At 34.7% G+C, this 14378-nt stretch overlaps 1 protein-coding gene across 1 annotated transcript in view; it reads left to right on the forward strand.

The window, feature by feature from the left end:
- Appl (amyloid-beta-like protein) overlaps nt 1-14378 on the forward strand; it is a 364342-nt gene that overhangs the window by 298322 nt on the left and 51642 nt on the right. Inside the window, exons 4-6 of the mRNA XM_090381664.1 lie at nt 2528-2743; nt 6857-7173; nt 10365-10460. Of these exons, the coding sequence (XP_090237790.1) occupies nt 2528-2743; nt 6857-7173; nt 10365-10460 (629 nt within the window). The remainder of the gene's footprint in view (nt 1-2527; nt 2744-6856; nt 7174-10364; nt 10461-14378) is intronic.

Genomic DNA, 14378 nt, shown 5'->3' on the forward strand with positions numbered 1-14378 from the left:
CCCCTTGAGCCTTGCACAATCTTTCGAGGGCCGAATTGATAGACAAGGTTCTCATCATATACTCCCTCCTATCGCGTCTGGGCAGAATTGCAGATCCTTTCAAATTCAACTCTAATTCATGGCTTTTTTTCAACAGTAACCTGTACTTGTTAAGTAAATCTGCCGGTCACCTACTCTTAATATCATTAGTGCCAACGTGTTCAACAATATCATCTTTTGTTGTGCCCTTAAAAGATGATGTCTGCTCTATAAAGTTAGCAGGAATGAGGAAGTGAGTATCCCTTTCTATAAGGCAATGTTCAGTCTACACCTTGAGTACTTCATACAGGTCTGGGGGCCTCATTTTAGAGAAGATGTCGAGCTGCTGGAGTGAGTACAAAGAAGAGCAACAAGAATGGTAAGGGAAACAAAGGGGTGCTCTTACCAAGAAAGGCTTTAAGTTCTGCAAACTTCAGCATCTGGTGATCTAATTGGGGTGTATAAGGGTTTAAATGTAATGAATAAGTATACTTAAGGTTTTAATTCACTTTTTGGGCTAAGTATTTAAGGATTTAGCTAAGGATTTAACTAATTTAACATTGTGATTGTTATGGTATAGCCTAACTTGATAGTGTATATCTTGAACTTGATAATGTAAGGTACAATATAAAACTAGATAGCTTAATTCGTATCACTGCATTGGGTTAGTGTAGTATTGTTAATTAATTAAATTGTATTTAAATGGAAATCATGCCCCAGACTAGAGCAGCAAAGCAACGTGCACAAAGTAGTCGGAGAGAACTGAAGGGAGCAATTCTCCAATGCATGACAGCCTAAAAAAATGTGTAACTTTTGAAATGTTTATGGACAATTCTGGAACAGGATATGCCCAGGGGCTCACGTCTGGTGAGTAATCTGGTAAGTATGGACTTGGCACACCCAGGGTCCTGAGCTGGATATCATCATTCTTTTCTTTCTTGGTGATTCCTTTCTCTCTCTCTCTCTCTCTCTGGTTGGTGCAGCATAAGCCTCAGGCTTCCTTGCACCATATGGTTAATAATAATGATCTAGTCAAGGAGGATGTCTGTGTGTGCTAAGTGCAGAGTGTCAGGAAATTAGATGTCAACTTAGCATTGGGTGGCTATGAGAGTTTGAAGAGTAAGGTAGATGCTCTCGAAGGAATTAAAATGGGAGGGCCCATCAAACTCTCAGCTACCTAACTCGTTGCCAGAGCTCACTCTTTGAACATTGTGTGTGTATGTGTGTGTGTGTGTGTGTTAACTTTTCCTAAATCATGAAATATTGCCTTGTCGGAAAACATAACGCAACTCAAGAAATAATAAGTTTTGATCAGTGCAATTAAGATATCAGTAGTGAAGTTTTGCTATTGCGGTTTGTTCCTCGCTTGATTTCTTGAACCATTTGCAATTTATAGGCATACAAATGCAGCTGCTTCTGTACGACCCTATGCAGAGTTGTACGGGGCACGTACAATTCCCTTGATGTACCTGATTGATTTCTGCGGACTGTGAACAAAGGCAGCATGTACCTCTTCAACTCACTCTTTCGAGATGCTTTGATAACCTCCATGTTATTTCTGCATGCTACCAGTATTCAAAAATGTCCTGTACTCTCTCTGTATAAACTTTGGGTCAAGTGTGTCTTTGTTGAATGGACATCCAAGTTGCCTTTGAACCATAAAAACAGATTTGCTCTCTGCAAATCACACCACTGCCTGCACTTTCTCTTGTACCGATGCCATTTTTACACAAATTACAGCAGTGCTGCAGCCTTGGTCACAGCACATTTCAAAATATCAACAGTGAAATGTGACCATATCCACCCTCTGTTGGCTTCTACTTCTTGCATCATATGCCTCTACATTAGTAGAGGCATATGATGCAAGAAAGCAAGCTTATACAGCATCAGCCAAAAAAAAAAAAAAAAAAACCCCTTCCCATTTCATCCATCCATTCACTTCCAAGGTTTGTCCAGTTCTACCTTGAATTTATTTAAGCTATCAACTTCCACAATCACAGATGGAAGTTTGTTCTAGCAATCAACCACCTGCTGGCTACAGGCAAATTTCCACAGATCTGTTCTACAACTATCTTTCCTCAATTTGAATTTATGCCCCCTCATGTTTTTTGGGGGATTTATTAGGTGCATCAGCATATGTAGTCATAGTGCAGCCCCCCTCGAGGTGCATAATAAATATGTAAATGAATTTTAACCAATTTTTAAAATCGGGGACATTCAAAAGGAACACCCTGTTTTGTTTTTCACTTTGCGTTGAAATTCTGGTGAGGTAGATTCCAATAACTTTTGATGCCCATGACCCTTACACTAATGTATTTTAATATCTGTTGGTCAATGGGTGTCTCTTCAGCTATATCGACTGAAGTAAGTTGTTTCATTTTAAGCTGTTGTCTTACATTTTTCACAGAACTTCCTTGTTGACTTTATATGTGCATTTGTTTTATTTTGAATGAATAAAAATTATTCTGAAATGCACTAAAAGGCTTTTTTATGATATAATTTTTTGTAGAGGGACAATTCCAAAGTGATGCTCTGCTGGTACCAGAACACTGCCTTTTTGATCACATTCACAACCAGAGTATCTGTCAAACATTCGATGAATGGAATCAAACTGCAGCTCACAGCTGTGAAGGAAGAAATATGCATTTACGCAGCTTTGCCATGTTATTACCTTGTGGAGTTGACCTGTTTTCTGGAGTTGAATTTGTATGCTGTCCTAGAGATGGTAAGCCACCAAAGTATAACATGTATTGCATATTTGTATTGATTTATTTAGTTGATCGTGCTGTATATCGTGATGGTTGAGTTATATAAGCAGATACAATTTCACTTTTAGAAACATCCATGAACCATAAAAGTATATAATGCTGCTAGTAATTCATATGATTATTTAATCACTTTATATATAGTCAGTCATATCCTGTTTTGTAATTTGAGTGATCACATGGTTCTTTTTTTAAATGTATGCACTGTGGTTAATTTATGAATGTGTAATAAATTCTTTTTGTCAGCTCACCAATACTGTAAGAACTGTAAAAATAAAATGTAATAGTTAAGTGGTATGGTAAAATCCTAACTAATTCAGATTAATATTGAGGATTCTAACTAATTTAGATTAACTAAAGTAACATATCATTATATGGTATGTTAATTTAGATCATCAGAATTGCTTCATGTTAAAATATTCAGGATCAGGAATTGTGTTCTGCAAATGGCTGGTCTCAGTCTTTGTACGTGGAAAGTTAATTTTTTTTTTTACAAACATCTCTTTTGGTCTGATAAAGCATGGTTTCAACTGAACAGTTTATGTTAAATGTCAGGATAACTATTACTGGTTGTCAGGAACATATTTTTTTAAGAAACTCCATTTGTCAGTATATCCACGCTATGTTGTGATTGAATGAATTGTTATTTTGGTTGTGTGCTGTTGTGCATATAGCCAACACAATCATATTTTGGTAATCAACTAATCAGCAGGGACCTGTACCTGCTTAGGCTTCCATACTTGATACAATAAATTTTTGTTTATTTATTTTTTAAGTTTTTTTAAAGATATTTTGTATGAAAATAACCACCAAGACAATAGAGAATCATAATAGCATTATTGGAAATGAAAATATTATTGGAGGCATAAAGCAGAAGTTACTGGAATCTATATCAAAAAATGCTGAATGTTGAGGAATATTATGTATCACAGCTAATGGAAGCCATTTACAGCACTTTCTATAAGTAAAATGTATTTATATAAAAATTATGTTATTGTGTCCAGAAATTTTACTGTTGAAGCACCTTGTAAATATGAAACGACTCATTACCCAAACATACCTTAACTTCCATATACAGTTTAAGAAGCCATTATTGAGGAAATTTTTAGGCAGGCTCATCGGAAAAACCATGTGGGGAGTGGACATATTTATATCCCCTACATTCCGGAGGTGACAAAAAGAATCATCATAACTTTCTTCTCGTGAAGAAGGAAGATTAATTAACTTCTGCATTCCTCCTCCAGGAGAGGGACAGTATACCAAACTTCCTATTTCTGTAACTTGTCTGACTTGTCAATGCAGAGCAATGAAGTACATGGGAAAAATGACAAAGAGATGAGACTAGATCATAAAGTAAAGAATGAAATTGTAAATCCCAGTATCTCTCAACACTTGCTCTAACCTAAAAATATCCCGATCCTGTCAAATCAAAAGTATGAGCAGTATGTGGTCTGATCAACTGATTTATCAATAGTAGTTTTATGCTGCATGCAGAAATTGCTACTAACAGCAACAGGGTATGCTTTTGAGGGCTACTGTTATATACTTCCAAGCTATAATTAAATAAATAAAATTAGTTCTGTCAATTTCATGTGAGCACCTACCAGATTAAACAGGAAATAACTGAGTTGCACTGGTCCTTGGTCAGGAAACTGACAAGTGTACAAGGAAGCATGAAATATAAAAAGTAATCTCATTCTTATTGGTAGTTTTAATCATTCTTCCTAGCAATACCAGATGTTGGGAATATTCAAATAGGTGAGGGGGGAAACTGAATTCAGATCTCTTTTTGGTGAAGTTTTGGAAATGCTCCTGACAGCCAAGTCTGAATACAATGCCATTTATAAACGGCTTTGACTCAACATTTCTGAAGAAGTGCGTCTGCTACAGTATCTTTTTTGAATTCATCATAATCAGTTGATGTCTAAAAGAAAATCCAGACAGAAATCCACAGACAGGAAAATGGTGGGTAAGCAATTGCTTAAAAGCATAAAAGATAATAATATGGTTGTATTTTAATATGAAATGTGTATTTTGTCAGTGAAATTTAATTTCTAGGGTAGTTGTGGCAGTCAGGCATCTTAGAGCTGATGTGATTGAGGTATATATGACTCTGAGAGTGGGTAGTAAAATGGATGAGGGCAACATTTTAATGATTCAGAACTAGGGGGCATAAATTCAAATTACAGCAGACTCTCGATTTACTGGGATCGGATTAACTGGGACACTTCAAGACTCCAAAGTTTAAAAAAAAAAAAAAAATCGACCAAAAATCATAAAATTCAAGTAATAACTAGAATAGATATAAACAGTTATTTTGCAAGTCATAAATAAGAGACAAGAAGCGGCATTATAAATCATCATTGGGAGATTAATATACCTATTCTTCACACCCGCTGTTCAAAAAAAGAAACGAAGTGTTTAGTTTGTTTTAGTGTGTTGCGTTGTTTGTTGTGTTCCGTTGCACTGCAAAAAGACAAATTTTGTTTTGTTATTTGTCAGGGATGTCAATTTTTTTTATAGTAAATATTTTTTTTTTTTTTTTTTTTGTTTATAAATCGCCAAAATGATGGGTAAATGCAATGGAGTTGTGCTTTCAGTTAAAAAAAAAACTGGAAATTATTCAAAAGTTTGAAAACGGTGCACTGTTAAATCTTTAATAATGAACCATTTTGTTGAACCATAATGAACCATAATGTTGGTGACCAAACCATACGCAACATCGTAAAAAATAAGGGGATGCTATTGGATTTAATATCGACATCTCAAAAAATAAAGGGAAGCATCATATTTGGACACACGAGTAGTATGTGGTAAGTTTTTTCGTTTTTTACCTATTGCCATATTTTTTACATAGGTTGTTGAACATTTTTCGATACAGTTAGTCCCTGACTTATGCAACTTCGTACTTACGTAATTTTTTTTTTCACTCAAATTTTTTTTTTTTTTTAGGATTGTAAAATTTAAAACAAAAAAAAAATAAAAAATAAAATAAGCAATCAATAACGACGATCACGACCTGCACAAATTTCGCAAGTGAGATACGGAGTAACACGTATAAAAGTAGGAAAGAAGAGAAGATTCTTACAATTTATTTATGGTTTTTTTTTTATATGACTGAAGATTTCAGTGAAGGGGACACATATTTCACCATAACGTAAAAATCCACAGAATTGCAGTTATCGGTATTTTCGCAAATGCAATAAGATGAGTTTACTACCGTTTATAATTAGATGCACGAACAGAAAACCCAATAACATGGAAAGTGCAAATTGTTTTTATTGTTTTTTGGTAGTGACCAGAAATGTGCTTTAGTAAAATGTGAGCTTGCACGGAGTGATAATAGTGAGTTTTTGCCTTAATCCTGTGAAGTTCTTTACAGAAAATTATTTTGACCGTTATCAATGGTGCTGACTAAGAGAATAAGTGACAGCGGTACTAGTAAATCTACCAAGAAAAGGAAAGCGATCCAAATTGATCAGAAAATTGAACTAATAATCAAGTATCGTGCTGAATTCAGATTTGTCAATAATAATATAGTAGCAACATGCTATTAGTCATTCCCAAGTTACGTAAAACTTGACGAAGTAAGAAGTCCTGGAACGTATCTCTTACGTATGTCGGGGACTTCTGTATTTTTAGATTAACCGGGAAATCAATTATCTGGGATTTGTTTTTTACCATTTATCCCGGAAAATCGAGAGTCTACTGTATAGGGAAAGAGGTTTATACTGGATTGTAGGAAGTTTTCTTTTTGCCAGCAAGTTGTTAATTACTGGAATAAGTTGCTTCCTCATTATTTGAGGCTGACAGGTGGGAAATTAAAAGGTCAGCTGGATAGTTACATGCCCATATAATTAATAACACACAGGAAGTTTTTCATTTTTTAGTATATTTATATCTTATTTTTATTATGTTTTATTATTATTATTATTATTTTTTTTTTTTTTTTTGTTTTTTTATTTGGCTGGTGTACCTAAAGCCTATGGCTTTTTTTGCACTGTATGCCTAATGCTAATGTTATTTAGGATACATCTGATTTTTTATTAACAAATCTAATCCTGATACCTTAGAAAAGAAATCTGTTCTAAACCACCGAAAAGGAGATGATGGTATTGATCTAGACGATGGCGAAATTTCTGAAGAAGACTATGAAGATGATGAGGAGGATGATTACTATAATGAAGATTACAGTGATGAGGATGACACTTCTAGTACCAGCTCAACATCAACCACAACAACTACAACCACAACTACTACTACAACTACAACAACAACAGAAAGGCCTGTGGATTATTATTATAGTCATTTTGACAAAAAACATGAACATGAACTGTTCAAAGAGGCACAGAAAACGCTAGAGGAGAGCCACAGGGAGAGAGTAACCAAGGTAAGAAGAAAATATTTGTTAGAGACAAGCCTTTTAATCTGTAATGACATTTTAGAAAAAACTCTTAAATGCTACTCCATCTCTTTGGTTCCTTGAATTATACATTTTAATGAGTAAAAAAAAAAGGTAAATTACATTTAAATTTGGAAGAGGAATAATATTCTTATAATTGACTGTATTTGCAAACACCTAAAAAAAAATAATGTGAACATACAGTAAAATCTCATTAATACAAACTCAGTTTATACAGAGTACTTGTTTATATGAAGCACATACCATTCCCCTGTGAAAGGATAGGCTCTTCAATGTAAATATATTCATTTATTTCAAAATTCAGTTAATATGTATTACAAAGTTCATTTTCACCCTATGAGAAATAAATATTGTTATTTTGTATGTTTAATACAAATCTTGGCACAGCTGTCCGATTATTGCCCCTATTACTGCCTCTGGCCACCCAGTTTCCTGCTTCCCGAAGTATGGCACTGACTTGTTAGAAATTATTTTTGTGTAAACAAAACCAGTTTATGGTAGCTACAACTTAAGTGCACTCTGAAAAACATCTTTGTGAAGGACGAGCTGTTAAATTAACAAAAGACTTACATACAAGTTAGTGCAATAGCATCATTTCTGTACATAGCCAGCTACTTAAGTAGTTATAAAATGATATCATTTAAGTGTATCTCATATTGTAAATATCTTCACAACAAGTTACCGTGGTATTGCATAGTAACTTGTTTTGAAGTAATATGGTAATCTATTTTTGTGCTATTTTATCTGAGCTGATGTTTCTTTTGGAACTTGTGTATTTATGTTAAATCTTATCTAGCAGTTCTATGGCTACAAAACTTAAATGGATGGAATTAAACTGAAAATTATACAAGAGGCTGACAGGATGGATTGAAGTAAAACGGACATTGCAAAGGAATACAACATCCCTTTACCTACTTTATCTACAATACTGAAAAACCGAAAAAAACATGAACAACTTGTCACTGGAGCAGCGATAAAAAATGGGAAACGAATTCGTGGTGCAAAGCACAAGGAGCTTGAAACAAAACTTTTCAAGTGGTAGCAACAAATGCATGCATCTAATTTGCCAATATCATGTTTAATTTTGCAAGAAAAGTAAAATTATCTTGCTGAGCATCATGGAATTAGTGACTTCGAATGCAGTAGTGACTGGCTCCAAAGATTTAAGCCAGGAATAACTTGGTTTTGCAAAATGTGTGTGGCAAGTCTTGATTAGTCAACAAAGAAAAGGCTACAGACTGGTTGTGCGCTGTATGGTCGATTCTTTAAAAATATGAACAAAGGATATTTTTAATCTTGATGAGACAGGTTTATTTTATAATTAGCTTGAGATTTTTTTTTTTTTTTTACGAAAACCCCAAACATGAGAGGTATTAGAACCTATAGTAGTTAGTACTGTGCTTCGGTTGGAGGTTGAGAAGACGAAAGAAGATATTTGTTTTTTACACTGAAGCAAGTTGGCTGAGTCAGGGTAAAGTGCTGATGAGATTATCTGAATTACACTCTGAAATTGTGATGTTTCTTACTGATCGTAAAGCTGATGATACAAGAAAAACAACTCGAGATAAACTGCAGAGATTCATTGACTTTATGTCTAGTGATTATATTTCACAAGGGGTTGCATACCTTGCCTCTATATTTGGCAAACTGAACATACTGAATCTATCACTTCAAAGTAAAAACACAACACTTTTCATGGCTAATGATAAATCTCTTCATTCAAAGACAAAACATTATTCTTTGGAGAAAGACAGGTAAAGCAGGACAATTTGATACCTTCAATGCTTTTACTATATGTCTCGTTGAAAAAAATATCTCCACAGAGTCAGACTTACAGACAGAAAGCAATAATTGACCCCCTCACACAGATATTGTTCTCTTTTGAAGAATATTTTCCTGTCAGTATGGATATTGAAAATTTCAGGTGGATAACTAACGCTTTCTTGAAAAATTAGAACTCCTCTGACCTATCCATAAAAGAAGAAATTATAAAAAAATATTTTTAGCGTTCCACTTTCTTCATTCTGGACTAGTTTGTTGAATCCTTTCCCTTTTTCTTTACTTGAGGAAGGGAGTTTGAGGATTCGAATGGATTGTGCAAACACAATGCTGACGGGATTTGTCCTCTTGCTCAGATTACACACACGAGGGGGCACAAATTTAAATTAAGGAAGGATGGTTGTAGAATAGATGTGTGGAAGTTTTTCTTTAGCCATTGGGTGGTAGATTGCTGGAACAAACTTCCATCTGTTGCTGTGGAAGTGAAGGGAATGAATAGGCCAAGTTTTTTTTTTTTTTTTTGGCTGATGTTGTATAAGCTTGCTTTCTTACATCATTTGCCATTAGTAATGTCAATACTAATAGTGACTATACCTAAGAGGCAGCTTGAGGAACTGCTGCTCAGACCTTATTGGACTCTGTGGTCTGAGTAATACATTCTTGATCAGAAACTCTTGTTTTTTTTTACTAGCATTTATTTGTATGATTTTGTAAATACACAGCAAGGTTGCCAATGGTTGGTGGGAACCACCTAATTCAATTAAAAAAAATATATATATATATTCTTAATATGTCTAGTTATTCTGATCTTGAAAAAGTTGCCAGAACATATGACTTCTTGTTATATAGCAGGAAACTTTAAATTAATAAACAGCTAGTAGTCTATTTGGTTTATTAATTTAGAATTTGTGAAGGTCCGATGGTGCTTTCCGAGATTCAGCTTTCAGATACTGTGAATAATTATTGGAATTTCCTCTTTCAAATAAATGGTGAGGTAGGTGACTATGACATAAGCATTACTCGGTTTCATTATTTGAAAGGTAAGTACAAAGTAAAAGGACAATGGTTATGACTGTCTTTGAATAATACTTGCCAGAAAGGAATGGGGGATATGAGGAGAATATAGGCAACTGCCTTAGTTATGTTCTTTCCAATCTGTAATAAGTACAAAGCCACCCATAGAAATTTATGAAATAGACATTCATTGGTTTCTGAGTTGTCTTGCTTTTCTTGATTATTTAGAAATTAATCTAAAAATAAACACATAAAGAAAGCAAAGAACAAAAAAGCTAGAAAACAGATAAATGGAGAGTAAGATTATGTCTTCTACTTCGTAATGGTAGTAATAGTAATATAAATCCTCTTTCTTTTATTCATAGGTTATGAAAGAATGGAGTGAACTAGAAGAACGTTATCAGGACATGAAAATGAAAGATCCTAAAGGAGCAGAAGACTTCAAGAAGAAAATGAGTGTAGTAAGTTATACTAATACTTGGTAATTATTACTTTATTTACAAGTATATTCAGAAAGTAACGTTTATTTTCTGTATATGTAGATGTGATTTTTTAATTTCAAGTTGCAGTAAACATGATTTAGTTTTGGCAAATGATATAAGAAGCAAGCTGATATAGTATCAGTCAAAAAAAAAAAAAAATCCTATCCACTTCCATCCTCTGTATTAACCTCTGTATTAATTTATCTAATTCTCCTGTAAATTTATTCAAACTATCCATCTCCACAACACCAGATGAAAGTTCGTTTCAACAATCAGTCACTCTGGCTGAAATAAAATTTTTGCACCTTTGTCCTACAACCACCCTTTTTCAATTTAAATTTATGTCCCCTTATGTGTGTGTCATCCAAGCAAGAGTTAGGATGCTGTCTGCATTTAATTTACTAAAGCCATAAAACACTTCAATGAGGTCTCCTCACAGGTTATTGTTGTTATTGTTATTTTGGTTTTTAGGAGCATTAGCAACTAAGGCCATATTGCTCCGGGAATATGCGGTGGTTTAATTCATAGAGTTAAAATGTGTGTGAGTGTGAGAGAGAGAGAGAGAGATCCAGCTCAGGACACATTTTTTATGAAGAAAGGCTTAAGTTTTGCAAATTACAGTGTCTGGAGACTAGGCTAGGCACCTGTGAGGTGATCTGATTGAGGTGTATAAGGCCTTGAACGATTTAAGCAAGCTCAATGCTGATGGGATTCTTCCTCTTGCCCAGATTAATTGCCTGAAGGGACATAAATTCAAATTGAGGAAAGACAGTTGTAGGATAGATGTGCGGAAATTTGCCTTTCGCCAGTGGTTAGTTGATTGCTGGAACAAACTTCCATCTGTCTTAGAAGTTAACAGCTTAAATTCAAGGCAAAACTAGACAAACATTTGGTGTATGGATGGGTGAAATGGGAAGGGTTTTTTTTTTTTATTTTTTTGGCTGACTGATGCTGTATAAACTTGCTTCCTTGCATTATGTGCCTCTACTAATGCATATGCTAAGCCACAGCACTCCTGCTCCTTTGAGTCCTTTCTTTGCTGCTCTAGTCTGTGGCATGATTTCCTTTTAAGGTTAATTTAATTTGAGAATACCACACTAAACTAAGAGATACCTAAGTGCAGTAATGACATAATTTAATCAGAGATTTGCAAAGCAGGCAAGCATTAGAACAATATGCAGTGCATAGAAAGTAATGTGCAAAGAGATGTAGCATTTCAAAGTGCAGATAATAGTGTCATATGTGCTGAATGTTATTTACTTCATTTATCGTGGAAAATAATCCCCTTTCAACTGTGGTAATTTTTCAGTTGCATTGTTCAGAAATGTTTCTTGATAGTGGAGAAAAAATGCATTATTGGTGAAATTGGACAGAGAGGGGAAAGGGGAGGTAGTGATGTCTTCAAAAAATGTGTCAGTTTTAATTGCAACTGATCACATTAATCAGGATGATTTCAAGCTATATGTTGCTGTGGTTGACCTCTCCTAACAAAAAAAAAAAAAAGTCAAATTGAAATCAGCTTGTTCTTAGTGTTAGAAGGTGCTTTTACAGAGTTGTAATATTTGGCACCTTTTTCTAACCAATCTGAAAGCATGTGGGATTCCTTTAATTGATAATGTCCCTGTTATGGTAAGTCTAAACACTGGAGTATAAAAGAGAAAGGAATTAAAAGAGAAAATTAAGCACTTGGCAGTAATATGCTATCCTTAATTTGTGCACTGAAAAGGAAACTATATGCCTCCCTGTGAAAGTGAATGAATTGATGGGTCTGTACTACCATCTAGAAAGAAGTGCTAAACAGAAAGATATTGAAAAGTTTCAGTTAATGCATATTGCTGATGTGAGAAAGGTTTTGAGATATGTGTACACATTTGCTGTCTTTGGGTAAATGTTTAACTAGACTGATAGGAGAGTGATAACCTCTGACAAGTCTGTTTAAAGTTTAAATATATAGACTACTGAGTGGCATTGACATGTCCAGATCCATTTTGTGATCCAAAAGAAGGGTATTGTTAAAGAAGAATTAATGCACTCCTCAAGGAAAGGATCTGAATCACAAACTTCTGTTGCAAGCAGTTCAGAACAGTTGATAAATGGTTGAGGATAACCTGCCTAAATTTATCAACTTGCTTGATAAATTTAGGCAGGTTATCCACACATATTCAGAAAGTCTGTTCACAATCCTCTCTTTTGATTTGGATAAATCATTTTTGCTTGTTCCTTTTAAATATTATCCCAATATTTGAAAATCTAAACATCGTTTTTCAATCAAATGTGCCTCACATCCATTTACTGAGATCATTACAATCCTTGATATGTTAAAGGATGTGATTGTAAATTTGTTGCACCAACAGTTGTTAAATCTTTCACTACCATTTTGGAAGTTCTAAAAGATATTTCTTTGCTAAATACCCAAGAGTATGAAGGAGTTAAGGGGAGGTAGTGATGTCTTCAAAAAAGACATCATAGGAGACTACCAAGTGTAAGCATTATGCGTGGATAATGCTTACACTTGGTAGTTTTAATGCATAGTTTGAATTATTATATCTCATATTGTGAATACCTTCACAATGAGTTGCCATGGTATTGCACTACCTCGAATAAGTAATGCTTCACCTATGAAGAAGATTAATGTTACTTATTCTTGGTGGATACCACCATCCAGACGACACCATTTCATAGCTTATCAGATTCTCATCGGTCGGTGAGCAGGTGCCCTGTTGTTGCAATAGTGACAACCCAGTTATGAAGTATAACTCCACAATATGAGTGATGTCTGATGGTGTGCATGGTTTAATCTAAAAGATATTTCTTGGCTAAATGCTTAAGATAAAGTCATTTAGATTAAACACACACACACACACACACACACACACACACACACACACACACACACACACACACACACACACACACACACACACACACACACCATCAGGCATCTCTCATATTGTGGAGTTATACTTCATAACTGGGTTGGCACTATTGAAACAACAGGGAACCTGCCCACCCACCAATGAGAAGCCAATAAGCTTCAAAACGGTGCTGTTTGTGTGGTGGTATCCGCCTAGAATAAGTAACATGTCTTCTCCATAGGTGAAGCATTACTTATTCGGGGTAGTGCAATACCATGGCAACTCGTTGTGAAGGTATTCACAATATGAGATAATTAAAACGGCGCATTAAAATTACCTTGGTAGTAGAAATGATGTGTGTTCATTACCTATGTATAAGTAAACTCCTTCATTTTGGAAGTTGATTACCATAGCAGAGTAAATAAGAAAGATGATTTGGACTTGTTCAGTGAGGAAGTATTTTACTACAACATGTGGCTACATAGTGTACAAGTTCCCACTGAAAAATATTGTTATAGCCAAATTAGCACAAATTTCATCAGTCAGCAGCACATCATTTCAAATTGGAAATTTTTTGTGGGACTTTCACAAAAGTACTAGCATTAGCATTAGTAGAGGCATTTGATGCAAGAAAGCAAGCTTATGCAGCATCAGCCAAAAAAAAAAAAATAATAAATAAAATAAAATAAAATAAAAATAAATAAATAAATAAATAAAAATTAACCACTTCCACCTCACCCCTCTGTTCCTTCGAAATACCTGTCCAGCTGAGCCTTAAACTTATTTAGGCTATCAACTTCCAAGACAAAGGATGGAAGTCTGTTCCACCAACCAACCACCCGCTGGCTAAAAGCAAATTTCCTCACTTCTATCCTGCATCTGTCTTTCCTCAATTTGAATTTATGCCCTCTCCGGTGATTTTTCTGAGCAAGAGGAAGAATCTCATCAGCATTGAGTACTTTTCAGTATCATTTAAAATACAGGCAAGCAATAGACGTTTTGTATTATCGGTTCTGCCATTTTCAAAATGAAAACCTACCAG

The sequence above is a fragment of the Mastigoproctus giganteus genome, chromosome 9 (assembly GCF_048544385.1).
Source record: "Mastigoproctus giganteus isolate SK-2022 chromosome 9, ASM4854438v1, whole genome shotgun sequence".
NCBI lineage: Eukaryota > Metazoa > Arthropoda > Arachnida > Uropygi > Thelyphonidae > Mastigoproctus > Mastigoproctus giganteus.